General features: G+C 44.3%; 1 protein-coding gene across 9 annotated transcripts in view; it reads right to left on the reverse strand.

The window, feature by feature from the left end:
• The window catches only part of ATXN7 (ataxin 7), a 160,759-nt gene that overhangs the window by 22,633 nt on the left and 114,004 nt on the right, over positions 1–24,122 (reverse strand). For 7 of the 9 annotated variants that reach the window (XM_070049965.2, XM_051852241.3, XM_089305990.1 and 4 more), the window contains 3 exons: positions 4,300–4,555; positions 1,976–2,235; positions 1,084–1,166 (listed from right to left, as the gene is read on the reverse strand). In XM_070049965.2, the coding sequence (XP_069906066.2) occupies positions 1,084–1,166; positions 1,976–2,235; positions 4,300–4,555 (599 nt within the window). Of the gene's footprint in view, positions 1–1,083; positions 1,167–1,975; positions 2,236–4,299; positions 4,556–15,840; positions 16,071–24,122 lie in introns of those variants that run through there. The other 2 variants (XM_070049970.2, XM_070049969.2) reach the window with 1 other exon arrangement.

Below are 24,122 nucleotides of genomic sequence, written 5' to 3' on the forward strand. Positions count from 1 at the left end.
TAGTGAGCCGCGGCGCCGGCCCAGAGATGGGAATTTTTAACTGAGATCCAAGGCTGAGCTTGGGGTAGGGCTGACCAACAATATTAGACATCATGCAACCAAGGTCAGAGTATCTACATCTATGTACATTTTTTTTTCCCCTGGGAAGAAGGAACTTTTTTTGATTGAAATTACCTATCTAATTGCATTCCGGTCTAACTCCTTTCCCTCAAAGGTTAGGAAGACAAAATCTACACACTAAAATCAAATTAAACTAACAAATACTCAAAAACAAAAATATCCTACCTCTGAAGAGTCTAACGTTCCCCCAGTGGTTGCAGGGGGTGGGGTGGAACAAGGCCTGGATATATAATCTTTTATAACTTTTTAATTTAATAACTTTTATCCCCTCCCTTTCCAATTACACATATCAAACTAGTGATTCTAATACTTCTTGAGCCCCACTACAGGAAGTTTGGAGATATTCTTTAGAGGGGAGTGCTCACCTTTGCAGAGGTGCACTGAAGCCCTGAAGCCAGCCCACAACAACCCTTTTTACAGTCAACACACCACCTTCTCATTAGCATATTGACATTTTAAAGGAAATCAACAATGACTTCAGTTCAGAATGGAGAGTCATTTCGTTTCCTTAGCTTACAGGTACGAATATAGTCTGACTAGTATTTTCTCAAAAAACAACTCAAAGGCGTAGATTTTTAAGAACTGGTTCTTTTACAATTTAAGAACCACAAACCATGTATTTTAAGAATAGTCACATACATACGAAGACAAATTTTGGATCTATTTTACCTTGGTGCAAGAAAGTCCTACTGGCCTCTCATAATCAAATTGTTATGCAGAAGTATTAAAAGCCTTTGGAAATAACACAATGATCAGGAAAGAGCGCTCTGCGTCTGGTGCTCTCTCAGGATTCCAATAACACACTTCACTTTTTTGTCAATGTGAGGTTTTTTCATTAGAACTAACTGATTCCCGCATGGACATGAGCGACCCTCAGAGTGTCAGATACCTCTATGGGAAACACAGGCTATGGGAAACATGTCAGCAGAGTCAGCAGTGCTCTGCCTGTAAGAGGCCACCTACCTTGCACGTTAAAGACCGGGTACAGGGCTTCTTGGTGTCGAGATCAATGACCCCACAATGGATGTCAGGATCAAACTCTCTTTCTGCCAAAAGCACACAGACATTACATCTAAGTAAATAGATGAAATCTCAAGACAGACAAATTACTGCCTGACTAAAATCACCACAATGTCAATAAATACAAGCGATCTAGCATGTGAGCCCCGCCACGAAGCAGCAGCACTACTAGCACAGTGGGTGAGCCCTGCCTTCCGATGACAGCACAGGTACCGTCCTTAAGGCAGCACTGCTGTACTGCTACACTCAGGACCACATCACTAGGAAGCTGCTTTTACACTATGTACTCTCAAATGGGCCTTTTTTTTTTTTTTTTAAGTCACAGGGCTCTTTAAAACCAAGAATAATGGGGACAGATAATCATGCTATCTAAGGAATTTCTTCCTAAAGCTCAAGATAATCAAGTTTTTCTTTTCAAATTTTTATTTACTTATTTGAAAAGCAGGGAGAGGTGTCTCCCACCCATTGTTTCATTCTATAAATTCCTCCAACAGCTGGCACTGGACCAGGCCACCAAAGGCAGAAGCTAGGCACTCAATAATCTGGGTCTCTCATGTGCGAGGCATGGAAACAACTGCTTGAGCTGTCACCCATTACTTCCCAGGGAGTAGGTTAGCAGTGAGCTACAATTGGAGGCAGAGCTGGGACTCGAACCCAGGTATTCTGATACAGGATGTGAACATCCCAACAGGCATCTTAACTGCAGAGTCAAACACCCACCCCTAAAGTGAACTAGTCTTAAAAAGAAGACTTTTAAATTCCACACAGCAATAGTTCATTTGCTCCCCCGGAATGCACAATATCGAGAACACTATTAAGACAAATGTGGCATTACCCGATAATCTCTTATTTAAAAATTTCCGGTTATTGGAAGTATCTTCAGATTTCTTTTCCAGAGCAGGCGATGCAAGAAGCCCTTTGCCATTGAGAATCTGTCCAGGTGAAGGCAAGGTTGGCTTTGGTATTGAGGGGCAGTTAAGGCCAGGCTTGACTGAGGAACTCACAGTAGCAGGACAGGCTGGCCCCACTGCAGGTTTCAGTAGTGTGCCATCCATCTTCGGATGAATCTTTTCCACTTTCACAGAGGGTGTCATGCTGTCGGTAGAGGAAGCGAGAACACCAGCACCTGAGTGCCTGAGGCTCAGGGCAACAGCGACCAGAGCCTGGGTCTGCCTGAGCATTGCACAGGATCCACCTACCGGACAACACTTGACCAACTGTGTTAGCACTATCCAGAAAAACCAGCAAGGCTCACACTTAACTGATTTCTAAGCCTTTCTGTGACATCCATGCTCCAGGGGACCAAATTTACCCACCTTTTATCATTTCAGAAAAAATTTTACACATGGGCCTACAGGAGATTTGGAACTGACACCAACACAATTTCTCCAAGAAGCTAAGCAGAAGTTCTAAAAGGTATCAAAGACTATCTAAAGACCCTAGACACAGTGTCCTTTGAGAACTGTCATCTTTAAGAAGGAATTCATCAAAATGAAGAAAACTGCTGAGTGAGCAAAAACTTCCAAGTTATGTCACAAAGGCTCATCAGAACTTCAACAGGTCCTACACCTTATCTCCAAGAGGCTTTCTGTTTCAGTCAATGAGAGACCAATGTTTATTTAGTAGGATGACAGACTGAACAGGATGTGTCACTGAATGGTAATTCCCTAGTCCCTGAAAAAAAAAAAGTTTCTATGAGAAGAGCTTAGCAAATAGGTACCTGGTACCTACATGGTTGGTGAGTGCTGAATACCTGTGCCACCAACACAGAACTAGGTTTATCCTGCAATCTCACTGGTACTAACATTTTGCTTGATAAAACTGATGCTGATGCTAGGAAGCTAACAATAGCTGGCTTGGGTCCCCTCTTCCGAACCTCTAGCTACAAAAAAAGATTTAGATGGATGAGGTTTTATAAACTTGGTGCACTGGAGTGAGTGCTCCAACAGCTGTTAGCTGGCGAGTGAGTCAGGCGTTGCATGGGCATTTTCTTTGGCTTATGGACAGCTCCAGGAACGAAAGCCAAGCTTGGTGTACTACACTTCTTTGCTAGGAGCAGGGGCTGGGGGCTTAGCAACCAGGACAAACAGCTCCAAACAGCTGTACCTGGAATAGCCTGACTGCAGTAGAGACAACGCAAGTCGTCCTGGCCTCCCAGCTGCCAAGGTCCCTGAGCAGTAGCAGGTGTCGGACCCTGTCCTGAGATTAACCAGGTTATCAGACTTTGGGACTCAAAATGTGGCATAGCCTCCAAAGGGAGGCAAGTCCGGGGAACGGCCAACTGCCACCACACTGAGCGATGCCATGACGCGGCAAGTTGTGTTTCCATGAGAGAGCACGGCTGCTCCCTCACGTGACCTCAGGGAGCCTGCCAACATACAGACCTACTGTGGAAATTTGCCAAAGCCTTGCCTGTGGACTGTGAACTTTTCCATCTTCCCTCAACACTGCCTTGACACGAACCCAAGGCTGGGGGAGGAAGCAGTGCTTCCCTGTTTGCTTTGCTGGTTCCAGAAAACCTGACAGCAATGTCTGGCAATCGCCTCACCTTTTCTCACTATGCTCCCAACAGCAGCAGCAGGAGAGCCAGCATCCATTATTCTCTGTCTGCTACGGGCCAGACACTACATCAGGTGCTTGACATCCATTAACTCAAGCACTCCCAACAACCCTGCACCTCGCTGCTTTCCTTAGACTCCCAGAGCAACAGGACACTGCTCAAAGGCCAGCAGCTAGGAAATGACAGCAGTGGGATTTGAGTCCAGCACTAAATCTGGTTAAGTCTCTTCAGACAGAGCTTCTCCACACCATCAAGCTTTTTCTCCCCATTTGGAAAAGGGGACCGCAGCAGTACCTATTCCACAGGGGGTGCTGTGATCCTTAAGCAACACCACACACACAGAGAGCTTAGTGACAGTAACTGGCACACCACGAAGGGTGATTAAATAATAAGGCCTGTGGCCTTATTATTACTGCTATTACTGCTTGGAAAAGTCTCCAAAGATATGACAGGGATACAGCAAGAATCAACAACACACATCTGAATTCTTCGCCAGACAGGCCCTCTTTCCCATCACCCATAGACACTGCCAGATGCTGTTAGTGGACCCAGTTCCAGTTCCAGCAGGTAAGCTTTCAAGCCGTCTGGGCCATACTCACATTCTACCATGGGGGACTCTACTTTGCTGAATGGGATGCATTGGCCTGGTGTTCCCCCTGAGCTGCAGTTTCTCTTTGGGTGATTTCAACAACTTGGAACTTGATGAGGATGCACTAAGAACACCTCCACTGGAAGAAGAACGGTTGCTTCCACTTGCACTGCCTCCTTTATTTTTGGACAGAGAAGGGAAGAAAGAAAATACTGAAGTGGGAGGAACAGCCAAGGAAGGCTTATTGGATGAACTGTGTCTTCTTTCTGAAAAACAAAACAAAGGAAAAAAAGACCTGATTTTAGGCAAATCTCAAACAGAACTCTGAGAGAGTCCCCTGAAATCAACACATTTAGGTAAGAACATGTATCAGTGAGTGAACACATGTTAAACTCCTGTCTTCGTCAACGCCTTATCTAGGTTCCCCAGACCTACTAGGATTCCAGGAACTCAGCCTCCTGTTTCAGAGCATGTCAGCACAAAGCGGTTGATCACATACACCCAGTAGGAAATTAAACATCACTCTGAACATGAGGACATTGCCTTTTGGGTTTTGCATGCTAGAAACTAACCTCATTGGCTCCAACTGTGTTGAAAGAGAGGAAAAGTATCCATTCATTGCAGAGCTCTGTTCATTGACACTGCATAAAATCCGTCTTCCTTTCTAGCATAGCACTGCTCCGATTTTCAAAAGAGCAAAATCTTAAGAAACAAGTTGTACTTTCTTTTTTCCTTGCCTGCCACTACCCACCAGCGTGACACCAAATACAATGTTCAAGGGTTATCTTACCATTCGTTAAGAATCTGTGCTGAAATTTTCCAATGAATCATTTCACCACCCCCCTTTTTTTTTCCTAAATAATCTCACTTGACTACAGATGGCACAGCTCCGTTCACACCAGTAAGATGCCAAAGGCGCAAGACAAAAATACCACAAATAGCTATGCCTGTTTTCTACACCAGGAAGTAATTCATGGTTAAGTACAGACTACAAAGGTTTAAGTGAAAATAAACCTAAGGCACTGGATAATCAAGTTTTCTCAGAGTAAGGCAATACATTCTAATATAAACCAAGAACTGTCGAATAATGTTACCATCCAAAACAAGTATATTCTCTGGTAACTCTATCTACTTAATCACCTTACAGTAGAAGCTTTAGTGGCCACCTTCAGTTAAAAAATTTTGTGTAACTCTCCATTTTAAAATGCATGTGATCCTACAATGACCTATCACAACACAGGAGCCATGCAAGCATTTAAAAGATTAAACCCATTACAACCAATGACTTCAAGCGCCACTGAAATGGTACATTTCCAAATGTTTTACTATAGCAGTCCCAAGCCTCCTGGTAAAACTGTGATGATGTATTCCTAGAAAGAAACAGTTCAATGATATTTTGTGGGGGTACTTAAGAGCCTGTTCTGCTTCACAACAAAATTATTGTGCTATCCACAGACAAAAAACAAATTCCCGAACTCAACCACACAAAGGCTACCATCAAGGCAACAAGCTAAACTGATAGTGATTTATTAGTGCCTCTTGCTCTTTCATCCCCATAGGGAAGCTATGTTCAAGAAAAGGAAAACTAACGTATTTGGTTTAACAATGAACCTGACCTCACAGCTGAGGTTTTTTCCTTTTAGCTCATGCTTTTTCTCTTTTGTGATCCTCAAACACTCTGAACATACTTTCAAGTTCTAGCACTTGTAATCAGGATTGTGAATACCCATTCCTAGTCTTGCTGCCTGCTTTACACAGAGGAGCTTAGGTGAGTCCTATCTCAGGAGGAGGAGTAGATTCTCTCTCAACACTGCCTGAACGGTTCACTGATGCAGGAGAAAAGAACTGATTTTTAAGTGGCTCTGGACCAGTGGCTACATATTGGAAAACCCCAAGGAGCTTTAAAAACCACTTTCTGGGTACCCCAGAACCTGCGCATCCCAGCTTCTACCAGCTTTCCTGTGTAACCCTACCATTTAGACAAGGTTGAAAGCCAAGTCTACACCAGGTGGATGCCTCAAAAACCATCAACACATGCACAGGTGAGTAAGTTAACATCTTCAGGGCACCAAGACCACCGCTTGGCACAACAAAGTATGTACAAGTTCCTCAAAAACAGCTCATTGCTACTACGTTTCTCAAAGTAGCATTTTCCAATCTTCTACCAACTGCAAAGTACTTTATGGTTCTTAGCAAAGCCACAGAAAACACTACTTTTTTACTCAACATTGTAATTTACATTATTATCAATGCCACGGTCTCCTCTTCCTCCCCCTCTGTAGGCTAATGCTAACCAGTCTCTAGGATGTTTGTGTTATTCTGGGTAGAATGAGTTTTCATAAAGGATACCAGGATGGTTAGTTTTTCTGATAATCTACTGCTCAATCCCCTGTAGGATCCCTCTTCCTGAGACCACCTGAAGCCACCCGTGAAGTCCGCTTCAGGTAGGCTCCAAGAAGAAACAGAGTACTACCGCCGTTGAGTCCAGTTATCCAAAACAGTATTATCTATGAAGCAGTAAATCTGGCAGGTACCTTGTGTGTTTTTCTTGTTTACACTAAAGTAACTCAACACTAAAAACACTCATCCATGTTCATTCTCAAAAATCATTCAGTGTACATCCTGGGGCAATGCACTTAAGGAATTCTGGTTCAGTGTCCCCAATCCCAAAATCTGAAATGCTCCAGATCCAAAGCTTTCTGAGCACTGAGAAGATGCCACAAGTAGAAAATTCATTCCTGATCTCACACTACAGGTCTCAGTCAAAATGCAGGTGCATTAAAAACACTGTATGAAATTATTTTCAAGATAGTCATGTAGGAAACCTAGGTGAATTTCATGTTTAGATTTGGTCACATCTCCCAAGATACTTCACTATATAAACACAAATATTCCAAAATCTAAAAAAAAAAAAAAAAATTGAACTCCAAAGTACCTCTGGTCCTAGGTTATGCAGGTAGGTGCTACTCAACCGTACTATAGGGCTAAAACAACAACTCTGGTAAGAAGCATACTGTTTTTACTCTCTGGGTGTAGCAGTTCTCAAGGAGGCATTTCAGAGCAACTATTTTCTCTTAGGATTAAATAAAATTCTCAATGTAATGAAATACAGTTTTTTATAATGGTAGTTTCGAGAATATAAATTATCGAACACCACCAATATACTAAGTGGCAACTGAGTATAACAAGATCTTGTCGCTGCTTTTTTGTGATTTTTGTCTGCAAGAAGTGCATGAAGAATGCAGAAAACTGTACCTGGCTGAAGGGAGCCACGTGGAAATACTCAAAATGCCTACTCCTCAAAATCCACCAACCACCTCACCTTGCGCATTAACAACCACAGCCACCCATATCAAGAGCTCTCTCTAACCAGGTTCAGGGCACCTCTGGCCACCACTTCATAATGATTCACCAACTACAATCCTTCCCACGCCCACGCACACAGGCAAATGCCAGGTCCTTTCAAGGTAAAATGCCATATTTACTCTAGCTTTTATGCATTTTAACCATTTAACCCACGTGAGACCACACTAACATTTTCATTAGGTTCTTATCTTTTTCTGTGTGTCACTGATGAAGGTTGTGAGTGCTGGGCCATACTTCCCCAAGGAGCCACATGTGCTTTATACTGAGTGCAGTAAATTTTTAGGAATGCATGCTGTATAATAGCAGAAATGACTAACTTTAAGCTTGGCCTTCTAACTTTGTATTCCTACCATGGTCCACTCTCACCTTGCTTTCTTTAGTTAACATCTGCTTCCCTGGCCTACTCACTTTCCGTAAGGAGGACAGCACTAAAGCATCAAATTTCAAAGCTTCCTCAGGATGCCAATCTATCAATTATACTGTAAAAAATTTGTACCTTCTGCTTCAAGGATAAAAGTTAAAATAAAGAGAAGGTCACTCTATCATGTGCATTTCTTTCATTCACGAAAACCTGCAAATGGACTATGCCACCTCAAATCCTTGTCAGTCTACTGAATTCAGCAGTTCCTCACATGCTGAACTGGTCAGCTACTCTACGCAAAAGGCAGCATCTGCCTTTCTCTTCACAAGAAGGTAAAGAAAACAGATTTAAGTACAGTTGAGCTGGACTCCCCTCAACCTTTCACTACGGGTACTTATTTTTTTTTTTTTATCTTTTAAAATATTTTATTTATTTGAAAGAGAAAGGCAGACAACAAGAAAGAACAACAGACAGTGTGAGCTCCCATCTAGTAGTAGTTCACTCTCCAAATGCCTGCAATGGCTGGGTCTGGGCCAGGCTGAAGTCAGGAGCCAGGAATGAAATCCAGGTCTCCAACATGGGTGGCAGGAACTGAACTACTTGAGCCATCACTGCTGCCTTCCAAGGTCTCCATCAGCAGAAAGCTGGCATCAGGAGCCAGAGTCGGCCACTGAACCCAAGTACTTCAATGTGGGATGGCAGGCTAAAATGACTACCCCCTAGAGCTTATTTTTCATCTTAAAAAAGAGTGCTTGTTTCTAGATCAAAAGAGAAATGGGCAAATTATGAGTAGTAGAGTTACAGACCCTACATTAAGTGGATGAAGTAGTGGCCAGATGCTAAGTGCTACTGCAGTGTGGTCTGCTATGGAGTCTAAGCTGAGTTTTCAGTGATCACCTCTCTAGGACACAGCTCCAAGTCAGAGAAACACACTGCTGCCTTTCCAACTAGGGAAACACAGGCAGGGTGACCAACATTCAGACAACAAATTACAAAGACAGACCAGACAGAAAGGCAATCAAGTATGTAGTATATAGTGTGTGTGTATGTGTTTGTGTGTGTGGTGGGAGCATGGGATAAAAGACACGGGTCGGGAGATAGAGAAAAGGAAGAAAGTGGGGGGCCGGTGCTGTGGCGCAATGAGTGTTTAACACCCGGGCCTGAAGCACCGGCATCCCATATGGGCGCCAGTTCGAGACCTGGCTGCTCTACTTCTGGTCCAGCTCTCTGCTATGGCCTGGGAAAGCAGAAGATGGCCCAAATCCTTGGGCCCCTGCACCTGCACGGGGGACCCAGAGGAAGCTCCTGGCTCCTGGCTCCGGATTGGCACAGCTCCGGCCGTTGCGGCCAACTGGGGAGTGAACCATTGGATGGAGGACCTCTCTCTCTCTCTCTCTCTCTCTCTCTCTGCCTCTCCTCTCTCTGTGTAACTCTTTCAAATAAATAAATAAATCTTTTAAAAAAAAAAAAGAGGCAGAAAGTAGGAGAGTGAGAGATGAAGACACACACACAGACATGCAGACACACACTGGGTTCTCTTTCCCCTTGTGACTCAAACATGTAACATGGCTGAAGGCACAATCAGGATGGGGGGAAGGGAGGGACAGTTCTCAGTAGATCTTCTAAAATAGGAAGCAACAAAGAACATCCAACGTGTAATTTTGAGTTTATGCTGACATTTAAAAAACAAAAATTTTAAGTATTAATATGCAAGGATAAATCAGAGTTCATGGCAAAAAAATAAATATTTTTATATCAAATAAAGTACTGTTTTGAAAACAAAAATAACTTGTGCACAAGTGAGGCACAAAACTAAAATTTTAGACAAAGCAAACTGAAACTTCAAATACTGTCATCCATGCTTGAAAACAGTCTGGGATTTATGTCAAGCTTTTTTTTTCCCCCAAAAAAGTGGCTATTCCTAAGAATTCAGGTCTATTTTTTAAAAATTTTTGTGTACTGCTTCAATTTTTCTGTAGAGAATATATTTCACCTGATTATCAGATACCTATTTTTAAAAAAGAAATTTGCTTTAGTGTTCTAGTCTCAATTCCACACGTGCCAAAACAAAGCAAGGTGTACTATCTCAATCATGAGCCTGGTGTCCATGCGTACCATTCTCAGTCGGCATCATGCGAGAGGGCCTCATGGCTGAGAAAACCCCACAAAACTCCTTTGACTCAGGGCTCTTCTCTTGTATCTTATTAAATATTTTACTAATCTTTTATAATCCAAACAACTGACTGATAAGAACTCTCACCTTCAACAACAACAGCAGCAGCTGCCATTGTTCACTGTGCCAAAACCAGGCCCAGGCTCCATACTACGAGATTTACAGGGATTATCCCATTCAATCACGACCATCTAACAAAATAGACACTGTTATTATCCCCACTTTCCCGATGAGGAAGCCTGGGCTTTAAAGGACTCAAAGCAGCTGCTCAACATCACACAGCTAGTTACGGGGCAGAGCTGAGGTGCAATCCCAGTCAGGCTGACTCCGGAACATCCAGGTGCCTTTCTGTAAGTAAGATCAATCTTATGAAAAAGGGGCAAGAATTTAGCAGTCAGGGACATGTGGGTTCACATCCTTGCTCTACGAGTGATTAGCTGGGTGACCGTGGACACCCAGCTATCACCTGGGAAGCATCTTCACCTCTGGTGCTGGACCTGAGCGGATGAAGATTCATTCACAAAGCCTATACACCAAGGCCCGCTATACGCCAGGCATTCAGAATTCAACAGGGACTAAGACAGATGCCTCGTGTATGTCAGTTCAGCTGATGCCGGCTACAGACGTTTCTTCAGTTTGAAAACAAGTACTTAAGGTATCTCCTGATAATTAAAGCAGATGAAAACCACCTTAGAACAAGCCAAACCCAGTTTCATGTTATTTCCTCCAGTGTGCTAAGGATTTAGTCTATTTATAGAAACGTCATTCCAGAAAGAGGCAGATGTTCCTTGACCTACAATGCATTTATTTCCCGATAAACCAATCATGAATTGAGGCTATCATGAGGCAAAAATGTACCGAATCCATCTAATGCATACCAAGAATCATAGCTCAGCAACACAGGAGCTCCTGCTGCTGCCTACATCATTAGAGAGGACCGACCACATACTGCTAGCCCTGCAAAAGATCACAATTCAAATTACGGCTGCTACTGAGTGCACATTGCTTGTGTACCATCCGAAAGTCCAAAAATCTCATGTCAAAACATCATTAAGTTAGGGACTTCCCATATTATGCTCTTCTCAGAAGGGAGCTCAGAGTAGTAAATAATTCATTCAAAAATGTAAATTCAGACCAAACAAATGGGATGCTTCTTCAAGACACAAGTATTTTCTCAGGGCGGGCCCTGAGGCGCAGTGGGTTAAGCCTCCTCGGTACGCCTGCATCTCACAATGGAGTGCCGGGCACTGAGTCTCAACTCTTCTTCTGACCCAGCTTCCTTCGAGAGAACACCTCGGAATGCAGCAGATGATGGTCCAAATATTTGGGTTCTTAACATCTTCACTGCAGACTTGAATGAAATTAAGATTTTAGGCAGATTATTGGAGTAATGATTCAGAAAACCCACCATTTTTCTTTAAATTCGACTCTCGGGACAGATTCGATCTCGGAAGATTTCATGGGGTGCACTCTCTGCCCACAGAGGCCTGCTGAGAAACAGCAGCCACGCTTCAAGGAACATAGGCTTCCCCGCGCTAGCTGACAGCCTGCCCCACAGTGACCTCTGAATAATCAAGCATACACATGAGTCCATGAGGCAAAACACAGGTGAAGTGCATGGGTCCTTTGGCGAGGCATCGCAGGTGCCAATTAAAAAAATCTACATGTGAAAAAAAACGTTTGGGTCATTCATTAAGCTGTCCCCTCGACAGAATAAAACTGTTTTATTTTTAAGGTTGAAAAGTCACAGCAGTGTGAAGCTCTCAATGAACTCAAACTGTCATACTTTACTTTCAAGTTGCCACACACAATTTGTGAGTGTCAGCTGGCATCTTCTGTGTTTCCCAAGGATTATGACCCCCTAAGAGACATTCGACAGCAGGCCTTGAGGTGGACTCTAAGTCAAGATATTGAGAACAAATAGAAAAACAAACAGAAAGAACCCTCAGTACTTCATTACACATCATTACACATTTTCCCTAAGCTTCTGTCATTCACAACTGAACCACATCTTTACAAATCTATACATAATTCTGAAGTACCACTTCATACACTTTTTGAAAACTCAGTGAATAACTGGGCATATCTACTCTAGCACTATCGTAAGCAATCATATCTGTGAAACACTGACTTTGGGTTTTCAGTAACAAAATCACAACACGGATTACGTTCAGAAATCTAGCATTTGGTGCTTTCTTACTGCTTTCACTGTAAGTAAATTTTTTATTATTTTAAAAAGCATGCGTATGTTCCTGACCCACCAACAGTCCTACTCCACTCTTTGTTGTTGCGGCTTCTTTTCCATCTTAAATCTTCTTTGATCCATTTTCTCAAGGTTTCCCAGGCACTTTATGAGATCACTCCAGATAGAGCTGCCGTTAGCACAGTTGCTGAAAAGCAGGCAATTCGCTGGGACGGTCTCTGTAACATTCAAACCCCAAGTTGTGGAATCCAGAGCCGGCCATGCCACGCAGTGCCTCGGAGCACAGCAAGCTGAGGCTGTGGCCAGGAGGCAGCCTCGGAGCACGGAGCATGCCTAGGTAGGTTACAAATGGCTCTGGCAAACACCGAGAAAGCAATCTTTGCCACAAAGCACTCTGCATCATTTCCACTAGAGGGATTTCACTGAAAAGGACGATCTCCACACTGGCTGCGCTAACAAATCAGTCTCCAACAGCTACCTCTGCCAAATGCATCTCTCCTCCCCCTCCTGGGAAGGTGCTTTCAAATTAAAATATAAGGGGAAAGTGCGGAAACAGAGTCACTTACAGCCCTTGGGCCACTTGAAACAACTTTTCACCAAAGGTCTGTAATCAAATTATCAAGCTCTTCAAGTGAGGGCTTTCTGCAGGAGCCCTTGGTCTCTGGGCATTTCCACGTCTCTGGGCAGGCCCCTGCAGCACCCGCATTCACACGGCGGCATGAAAGGCCGCAGATCACAAAGGGCAGATTACAAGGGAGAGCGACTCCACTCCCGTGGGGGAAGGGACAGGCGTGAACAGAGTGTAAATAACGTTGCTAAGAAAGGAGCAAAAATATGGCAACCTCAAGTAATCCCCTTGCCAGGAATCCTTCCCGTGAGGGCTGTTGTTCCTGAACTTAGCTTTCAAGTATGTGAGAAATATGAAAAACGGAGTATCAGAGGCGGGGGGTGGGGGGAGGGAGACTCCTCTCCTCTGTCTGGGTAACTTGCAGCTCTCTGCAAACATGAGTAGAACATTCAAGTACTTTACTGAAAGAGCGGGAATGACAGGCAGCGGGCAGAGCATCTTTGCTTCACAGCCACTGTCACGAGACAGCTTATCCTCAGGAAAGCTGAACACTTTCAGTAACCAGCTGGTTTTTCAAAGGGTTCCCTTGCTATGCTGGGCAAACCACCCCTACCCCCCCCCCCCGCCCTGCCCCCCAACAGGAGCAGACTCCGACTTCAGCAACATATTCATGCTCGTTCACTCTAGGGAAAGGCTGCCACTGCTCTGAGCAAAACACAGCCAGCTAACGCTATCTGCCACCTCTGTGATCTTGCTGTCACCATTTCTGACTACCATTAGCAAGCGATGGATGACACACTGGCTGATACTTCTACTGTCCTAACAGCCCTAAGGACTCTTCTCTCTGCCATCCTTAGGAGGCACAGAGTTAGCCAAACGATGCTGACAGAGCAGAGCAACTGACCACGCTGAGACACACAGGATCCCAACATCCAAATGATGCACATCACTTGGTAAAAATTCACCTCCCAGCCTCCGGCCCACCTCTTCATTCACTTGACTTGTTTCTATTCCTCAGTTACCAGTATGTGAGAAGGAAGAAAAAAACCGACAAAACCCCAAATCCACCCAACTGCAGGTACTTTACATTTTTATCTGTGAAGGAGAAAGGTACACTATAAATGCAGCCAGTTACCATTACCAGCTGAACCTCCCATGTGTGACAGCACGTGTATTTCAAGCACCACTCAGTCCTCATCCAGGTATCCCCAGACACACTATGTGTCTGGGTGACAGTTCTTCCCAAATGAAGACACAGAGCTAACAACAAGATGTGAAGGGGGAGATCTCGACAGAAAACTCGAAAACCAAAAATATACTATGCTTCTGTCTTAAGTTTTGCACCCAAGGAGGGGTAGACAGGGAGAGACAGAAAGGCAGTTGGTGAAATTCAAATTAGAGTTCTCCCGTGTTTGTTTTCTTTTGCAAAATGGGAACTGCCTTTGGGGTGGGGAATCTTGGTCGCAGGCCGGGAGGCAGCAGCGCTCCAAGCTGCAGGGTGCACTGCCTGCGTCCTGTTCCACTGCCTGTTCTCTTCCACTAGGCTCAGGTGCTGCTGGTGTTGCACTGTATTCCGGACCCAAGTGGGGACAAGACCAGACGACTGTGAGCAGAAGCACAGCAAAAACCTCACACGCGTGACACAGCTTGGAGGTCATCTTCTTTAACCACTCTCTTAAGAAGAAAGGGGTGATTAATTACTTAATAATGCCAGTGTTTCAGCGAGTTCACACCATGTTTTATCCCCCCCAAGAAGTCAGGAACAGTATCTGCTTCACTTATAGACTGCAGCAGTCACCTGGTAAAGCACCAGAAGTGACACGCAAAAATGAAAGTAGCAACGGTAAAACTAGAACTGCCTGAAAAGGGCTTTTAGAAAACTTGCCATCTATAGCAAATCGATTCAGGATCAATACAATCTATTTGCGTTCCAAGTCCCACAGCTGGACAGCTAACTTCCAGTTGTCAACTGCAACCATCCGGTCCAGCTCATTATTGCAGAAGGCATGAAATCTGAATCCCGTGAAAACTAAAGAATTCAGCTGTCACCTCACTTCCGGCATGAAGACAGAATGCACGAGACACGTAAGGTGCCGTGCAGAACGGCCTCAGCACCCACCCAGAAAGAATCCTGAGCTCTGCCGGCCACCTTAATAACACAACTGAAAACATCGTCCTGCTCGTAGCCAGTCCGTCATTACATTTTTACACACTCAATTTAAGTTACTGAATGACTTCCCAGGGCTACTGTTTCTGTTTTGAAGTTGTTCTTCCTCTTGACACAGTATTCTGTTTGAAACTTCACTGTGGATTTGAAGTATCTGACAAAACTGCTTTCAAACACATTCTACAGGAAACACTGCGAACTGCCTGTCATGAAACCTCACTTACCACAAGTAAGATAAAAAAAAAAACAAACAGTTAAAGCGTGTCACAGCGTTCCTCCATTTTTAGAGAGCAGTGTAACCAATGCTCTCCCTGTTTTAGAAGGGAACCGTTTGCTGCAAACCTCAGCATTTTGGTAGAGTTAATAGCAAACTCGACTCCTGTCTGTGTTTGAACTTTGGCCAGATCACTCAAATGACATTTCAGAATGGCTCCCTAGGACAGCTTGCAGCAGCTAATCCCTCTCGCTGCGATTACCCACTCTGATCCCCGAGCTCCGCGGCGTTCCCTCCCTCCGCACTTAGGCAGCACAGCCTTCCGGGCCTGCTGGCAGGGCAGGACAAAAGCCAGGAGGAAGAAGGCCTGTACAAACTCTTCTCAGCTCTCTCTGGTTCTATGGAACGTTGGCGGAGACCTAACCCACCTTCCGCAGGCTCACCCAGAACCGGGCCCTGAGCCAAGCCCAGCCTCTGAACACCGCCTCAGAAAACTTACCCAGTAGAGCTTTCAGTCCCTGCGCAGAGGAAGGGCTGTTCTGGAGAGGCGTCTTCTTACCTTCCATTCACAGAATTTGGCTGCACCTCATTGCACACTTGCTACTGCACGCCTGCATCATGATTCGGGTCTGCCCACCAACTCCAAATATGCTCCATGTTTGGGCTTATGTAACATTTGCTACTACTGTAAAAAGCACTTGAATTACAAAGGTCCTGGCAGATCAACAGAAAACAGGGGGTGGAGTCTAATTTCATCTAATATGGTCACACACGGCGTCCTGGTCGCTGTAAATTTATCCTTCCATTTCAAAGGCAACCTGCCAAAGCCAGGGGAGGTGGAGTTTGCAAGTTTCACCTGCCGAAACGTGACTTACACCCGAATTTTTCTGAATACTTTAAATTGACATTGCTATTGCCCAGCACATTAGAAAATTGACATGATTCACTATAAATCCTAGTCTTGGCAGATCTCAAAGTCTTCAAGTTAGACATTTCTATAAATATGAGCAGACTTTCCCTGTGTTTTAATTTCCCCTATACTATTCATACTTACTAAAATTTTTTTTAAAGTTTATTAAACCCTAGGCACATTTTTCCTCCTCAATATATCAGCTTATTTTCTGTGCATATTTGCAAAGTATAAATACTTGTGTATAACCTGACTGCACAGTTTGGTGTTTAACCAGTGCAGCACTAAAGATGGCACCCTTCTGTACACTTTTAATCCAAAAACTGTTCCACGTAGCTCCTTGTGAACCAAGTTTCCCGTGGCCTGGATGTTTCGCTATCTCAGTCCTCTCAGACTCCCCACTTAACTGCTCATCCTCTCATGAGTCGACAACTCTACTGTCAAACACTCATGGAAAAAGCTGCCCCATGATTTCAGTTTTGCAGTGATAAAGGTTCAAATGCCTGACAGATCAGAATGACCCAGAGGTGGTGGAAAAGACTCCTCGACCCAACGCCATTGCCCCAGACTGGCTGTGGAGAAACAACCGGGCCTGGCAGGGGAGGCAAGAGTTCTGAGGCGTGGGGAGCAGCTACTGTCAGACCAGAAACACATTCTAAGCTGACTCGAAAACAAAAGAATAGTGGCCGTACCGCTGCATTTTCACAGCAGGCACTCAGGTTGCCTTCACCTTAAAAATCTGGAGGGTTCTGACACTTACTTATTTTCTCCCCAGACTGATTACAGCTGCAATAATCCAACCCAAGACTATGCGGCCCTTAAGAAACACTGGAAGAACAGAAGGGAAGCCTTACAGGCAAGTCTTACAGGCACAGGAAAAAGACACCACTGCCCCAATCTTTTCGAGAGTTGATCAGCAAAAATAAGAATTGTAGGTTAACTTGCTGAAGCTTTTCCTAAGCTAGAAGTAAAAAATAAAGTTCTATTGCCTTACAGCCTGATGGCCATGAGTCCATTTGTTCACTGGACCTCTCTTGCCCTCTCCAGTGGACGGGTGATGAGTCTCCAAGTCCTCGATCTTAAAACAGAATTGGGGGCACTGGCTCTGTGGCGTAGGGGGTAAAGCTACCTACCTGCAGTACTAATGACCCATGTGGGCGCTGGTTCTAGTCTCAGCTGCTCCACTTCTGCTTCGGTCTCTGCTCTGACCTGGGAAAGCAGCTGTACCCCCATGGGAGACCTGGAAGAAGCTCCTGGCTCCTGGCCTCTGATCAGCCCAGCTCTGGCCATTTGGGGAGTGAACCAGCGGATGAAAGGACTCTCTCTCTTTTTGCCTCTGGCTCTCTGTAACTCTGCCTTTCAAATAAATAAGTCTTTAAAAAAACAAACAAAAACCCCAGAACTGGGATGAGGGGCACTTTCTCAGGCCAAGCCTAGCTTTCCCATCCCTGCACCGTTCAGACCAGACACCACAGTCCTTAACAGCTCCCTTTAACCATTCCTTGCCTTTCCTATGTTTGCATTCACACAAGAGGACCGTGCTAGTAAGGCAAAAAAAATTATGAGAACCACCCAATTCTGGTCCTGCAAATAATTTTCTATAACCCCGATGAAAATCTGACTGCATTTTAGCAAATGTTCTTAATGCTACAAAAAAATATTTAACGTTGTAGAGAAACAACAGGAACTTATTTATATTAATTGTATTATTATTATTTGGTATTCTGATATTTCACAATGTTGTGTCTTGGGACAGTTATTTTTTTTCTTTGTAAGCTTGCTTTATTTTACTTGAAAGACAATCATAGAGAGAGAGGGAGAGACAGATATTCCATAAGCGGTTTCACTCCCTAAATGGCAGCAAAGGCTAGGGCTAGGGCTGGGTCAGGTCAAAACCAGGAGCCTGGTATTCCCTCGGGGTCTCCCACATTGGGCAGGGACCCGAGCACTTACGCCATTTTTTGCTGCTTTCCCAGGTGCTTTAGCAGGCAGCTATACCACAAGTGGAGCAGCCTGGACTCAACCTAGGACTCATAAGGGATGCTAGTGTTGCAGGAGGCAGTAGCTTAACCCACTGTGCCACAATACCAACCCACGAACTCATTTTTGAGAACTGTATCGGCAAAGGGATGACTTAAAATACACAAAAGCTAAGAATAAAGCAATGATCCAAGGTTTTAATGTTAGGTTTTATTTATTTTATTTATTATTTTTATTTATTATCATCACTTTGACAGGCAAAGACAGGTGGGAGGGAGGGGAAGAGATACAGATCCATGTTCCAACTTCTGGTTCACCTTCCACCCCAACCCTGCCAAATGCCCACTACAGCTAGGACTGGACCAGACCAAATCCAGGGGCTGGAACTCCAATTCATGTCTCCCAAGAGGGTATCAAGTCCAAGAACTTGAGCCACCATCTGCTGCCTCCCAGGGAACACTGGCAAGAAGCTGGACTGGAAGAGTAACCAGGACACAAACCCATGCTCTGATAAGGCACGTGGGTGTCCCAAGCAGTGGCTTAACCTCCTGTGCCACAACCCTCAACCCAGATCAAAGTTTTAAACGTTCACATGTCTCTCACAATGCTCTGAATAAAATTTCTAAGCAAATACTGCTTTTCTGCTTGTAAAGTATTATTTTCTTTAAACCATTTCTCAATATCTAATCCCTATACAATGTATTTTGATAGTCAATCTCCCAATGGTGGCTTGTGTTTAAGTGTTTAGGTCTGGGTAGTACTTGGTCCTATTTCTCTATGAAAAGAATTAAGAGACTACAGACTAAAATACAATTTTAACAGAATAACATTCATGCCTAATAGACTTTATTTGGTCTCTATTTTATTACTATGTACTTATAGCCTATTATTACACACTGGTTGTGGTTAGAATGGGATCCACTTATCTATTTTACTCTGGTTCATGAAGGGGTCCTGAACTGCCAAAGTCGTTCTGTGAATTAGCTCACTTGCAGCAAGCAGCAAACCAGCAGCAGCAAAGAGAAGGCAGAGACCGGGACAGGGTAGCCAACTTGCAGCCTGATCACCTGTGGCTGTGTGGCCTTGGACAAGAGACTTCTGCCCCTACCTGCAGGCTGATCTTGCCTCCTGCATGCAATGCAATGGCCAGCAAATCTTAAAGAGTCAATAGACGTTAGCTATTATGATTACAACCAAGGAAAAACTGAATGATGCACATCATTTGAAGGGAAGGAAGAGTTAAGTAAGACACAGAAAGACAGAGGTTTCTATTACAGAAATTAGTCAAGGTGAATCTTGGGATTTCCTAAATTGAATCCAAGAGAAGCCAGGAGAGGTGTCATTCGTGTTCTGTAGGGCAACAAACAAGCTGCTGGCAGTTACGAAATACTGTGTTCCTGTCCCTGGTGGTAGGCAGCACTCCATTTTACAGGAACGCAACTCTCCACTAACTCCACTTCACTGTCTCAGCAGGCTAGGCAAGTTATAATTGGCCTTAATTGCCACTTACAGGAGCGTTAACATTCCTCACCTGCTGCCAAGGAGCACTTGAAAAGGGAACAAAGTATTTTCAATCTTGGAAACGCCAAGCAATTCATTCGCTAAGGCCTGGAAGCCTGCTATCCTGAACCAGATTAGTGTCCCCAGCAATGCCTCTAGGTTATTATCCAGAGCTCATTAGGTACTCACACTGGGTTAGGAGAGGTGGGAAACGAGGTCTAGACCAGAAGGATACACCTTGCGGCTAAGACCACGCAGCCTTCCTCCAGCTGGCATCATCTCATCTATGGGACGACTCTGGGGGCTCAGCCACAATGACAGACCTCACAGCCTGATTTACACAGGATTTGTATTAACCGCACCCCGATGTCAGCCCAGACATTATTTGATATCCAAAATGAACACTAATCTTAAAAGACTACAATTACACCAAATGCAAGAAGACAGTGAGATCAGAAATGAATGTGGCGCAGCAGGTTAAAGCCCTGGCCTGAAGCGCCGGCATCCCATATGGGCGCCGGCTCTAGTTCGGGCTGTTCCTCTTCCGATCCAGCTCTCTGCTATGGCCTGGGCCCAAGTACTTGGGCCCCAGCAGCCACGTGGGAAACCCAGAGGAAGCTCCTGGTTCCTGGTTTCGGATCAGCCAGCTGAGGAGTGAACCAGCGGATGGAAGACATCTCTCTCTGTCTCTACCTCTCTGTAACACTGTCTTTCAAATAAATAAAATAAAAAAATAAATAAAAAGAAAGGAAGAAATGGTGATAGTTTCTCCTTGGTCTCACTACATACCTTACCTAAAACTGTGATCCTGTCGCAGGTTACCTATATGCAGAGTGGAATCCCAGCCTGAGAGCACTGGATTTCTTCCCTCAAGAGGATACCACTTCCCAGAGATGATAGCCAAATCGATTAGGACTATTTAAACAATTATTTTTGAAAATCATCACCCATTTTTAAACATCTCTGCCTCATATTATTAAATATTATCCAGACTTAGAAGACATCAGATATGCTGGCAATAAAAGTGGTGTGCTTGTCTGAGAAACATACTTCAAAGTCAAACTAAAATTAACCTCAGCTCTGTGTGTGTAAAGAATAGTTTAAGAGGCTTTAGAAAAATAAATGCGAGATTAAGAAAATAAATGTAATACCACCTATTTCTGGTAGAAATACTCTCACATGGCTGGTTTCACTTTTTTGGGAAAACAATCCAGCAGAAGCTATTAACAATGCAAACAGCTATCCTTCTGGACCTGGGAATTCCCTTTTGAGACTCCATTCCACACAAGGCAAACCACCAGTGATTGAGACTGTATATTCCAAGGGAGCACTCTGTGCAGCAGTGAAGTCACTGCCTGGGATACCCGCATCCTATACTGCTGTCTGGTTTGGGGCCTGGCTTCCTGCCACCCATGTGGGAAACCTGGTCAGAGTTCCTGGATTGCAGCATCAGCCTGGCCCAGCCCTGGCTGCTGTAGCCATTTGGGGAGTGAACTGCAGATGGAAGATCTCCCGTTCTGCCTTTCAAATAAATAAACAAATCTTTAAAAAAAAAAAAACACAACAACAAAAAAACCCCACATATATAAAGCAAGGAAACAAAATCAAAGTTCACAGAGGACCAGGGAAAGAAAGTAACTGCATGGGCACACCTGACAGCCTTATGCATAAAGAAGAGGGGATTAGATGGATTTCCATGGGATATTACTGAGGAGAAAAGCAGCAGACACGTGCATAGCAGTATCCGTTTATAGTACCATTATCACCAAAAGCCCCAACTAATAAAACTTAGGATTCTGTGTGCCTCTATAGAGTTATGAGCATGAGAAAAACATAAAAGGGTGCATTCTAAGAATTGACTATGTTTAGAGGAGAGCGAGGACTGTCACACTTGGAGAAGGCAAGAAGGTGGCTAAGAATCAACAAAATAAGAAAAAATAGGCTACCAAAATTGGCTATGTTTAAGATGGTCATATTTACAAAAAGATGTTTGATGGGTCAAATACATGTAACATAGTCATGCACTGATCAAAAAATCTGCAAAGCAGCATTTAAAATTTTTCTTTTTGTTTGATTTTATTGATTTGAGAGTCAGTTACAGAAATAGAGAGACGGAGCAACAGAGAGAGAGATTATCTTCCATCCACTGGTTCACTCGCCAGAAGGCCACCAACAGCCAGGACTGGGCCAGGCCAAAGCCAGGAGTCAGGAGCTTGACCCTGGTCTCCCATGTGGGTGCAGGATTAAAGACTTGGGACATACTCCACTGCCCTCCCAGGCACATCAGCAGGGAGCTGGATCACAAGTGAAGCAGCCGGGACTCGAACAGCCATGCATAAGGGATGACAGAGCTATAGGTCACAGCTTTCACCCGCTGAGCCACAGCACTGGCTCCTTTAATTTTATTTTAAAAAGCCACTGTGAAGGGAGTTGAAGACAAATTTAAAAAGCATTAAAAAAGTCTGGTATTACATCAAACATGTGTATCCTGATTATGTCATTCATTTCATTTTTCAGCTAAGCAGACTGAGATTCAAGTTGTGCAACTGAGCACACAGGAACAATCACTCAAGAGGATGCCAACCTCCTCGAGTTCACCTCCGAGCTGCAGTGTCAGGAGCTCTAGCAATCCTCTCACAATATCAAGCATACAAGGCAATGAAACACAAGTTGTTTTTTTTTTTTTTTCTAATCTAAAGAGAATACAAGTCAAGAACTTTATCTTGTGTGACTAGGGGCTTACTATTTTCATTTTAATTGTTTTTAACTGAAGTAATGACCTTCTCTCTCTCTCTTTTTTTTTTTTTAGTTTTCAAATGTCCAAGATGAAAAGGTATAGAATCACTTTGAGGATTATTCTAACAAATGCTGTCATAAAAATAAAATATAAAAGTAAACCTAAAGACTAAGCAACCATTATGAATGTAGAATGGAAACAACTAAATTTAGCCATCGTGGCGCCGGCACTGTGGCACAGCGGGTTAAAGCCCTGGTCTGAAGCACCGGCATCCCATATGGGCGCCGATTTTAGTCCTGGCTGCTCCTCTTCCAATCTAGCTCTCTGCTATGGCCTGGGAAAGCAGTGGAAGGTGGCCCAAGTCCTTGGGCTCCTGCACCCACATGGGAGAGCAACTTGCTTGCTCCTGGCTTCGGATCGGCGCAGCTCTGGCTGTTGCAGCCAATTGGGGAGTGAACCATCGGATGGAAGCCCTCTCTCTCTCTGCCTCTCCTCTCTCTGTGTAACTCTGACTTTCAAATAAATAAAAAAATAAATCTTAAAAAAAAAAATTAGCCATTGCTCCCTTGCCTCAAACCAGTTCATGAGTCTGGCCTAGCTATGCACTGGAGAAATTATTCCAGTCAGGTAAGAGTATTATAACACACAAAGATGTGAAAAAACACTCCCTCTTCTGGTGGGATGTAAGACAACAGCTAACAGGGCTGAAAACAGCAGCTGTGTGTATCCTAAACATCTGGGCTCAGTGCTGTGGCACAGCAGGTTAAAGCCCTAGCCTGCAGAGCTGGGATCCCATATGGATGCAGACTGAATCCCTGTTGCTCCACTTCCAATGCGGCTCCCTGCTGGTACACCTGGGAAAGCAGGGGAGGACTGCTTAAGTACTTGGCCTCTACACCCATGTGAGAGATCCTGCATAAAGTCCTGGTTCCTGGCTTCAGATCGGCCTGGCTCCGGCCACTGCGGCCATTTGGAGAGTGAACCAGCGGATGGAAGATGTCTATCTCTCTCTCTCCCTCTCTGTAATCCTGCCTCTTAAATAAGTAAATTTTTCCCTTTCTTTTTTATTTTTTAAAAAGGCAGAGTTACAGAGAGAGTGAGAAAGAGAGGGAGAGAAAGAGAAATAAATCTTCAATCAGCTGGTTCACTCCCCAGATGGCCACAATGACCAGGGCTGGGACAGACCAAAGCCAGGGGATCATCTTCTGAGTCTCCCACATGCATGCAGGGGCCCAAACACTTGTGTCATCTGCTGCTGCTTTCCCAGACCATTAGCAGGTAGCTGGTGTGGAAGGGGAGTAGCCAGGATTCAAATTGGTGCCCAAATGGGATAACTGTGTTGCAGGCAGCTTCACCTGCTACACCACAAAGGTGGCCCCCAAAGAAATAAATCTTTAATAATTAACATCAAAATACCTATGTCTTTGTTTTTTAAATAATAAATTTTTATTACTCAAGGAAAACATGAGAAGTCCTAGGGGATGGGCATACTATTTTGTTTCCTGGCTTATAAGACTAGATGATTGGCCGGCGCCATGGCTCAATAGGCTAATCCTCTGCCTTGCGGCGCCGGCACACCGGGTTCTAGTCGCGGTCGGGGCACTGGATTCTTTCCCGGTTGCCCCTCTTCCAGGCCAGCTCTCTGCTGTGGCCC

The sequence above is a fragment of the Oryctolagus cuniculus genome, chromosome 10 (genome assembly GCF_051225735.1).
Source record: "Oryctolagus cuniculus isolate XC-2025 breed Fujian yellow rabbit chromosome 10, ASM5122573v1, whole genome shotgun sequence".
Classification (NCBI taxonomy): domain Eukaryota; kingdom Metazoa; phylum Chordata; class Mammalia; order Lagomorpha; family Leporidae; genus Oryctolagus; species Oryctolagus cuniculus.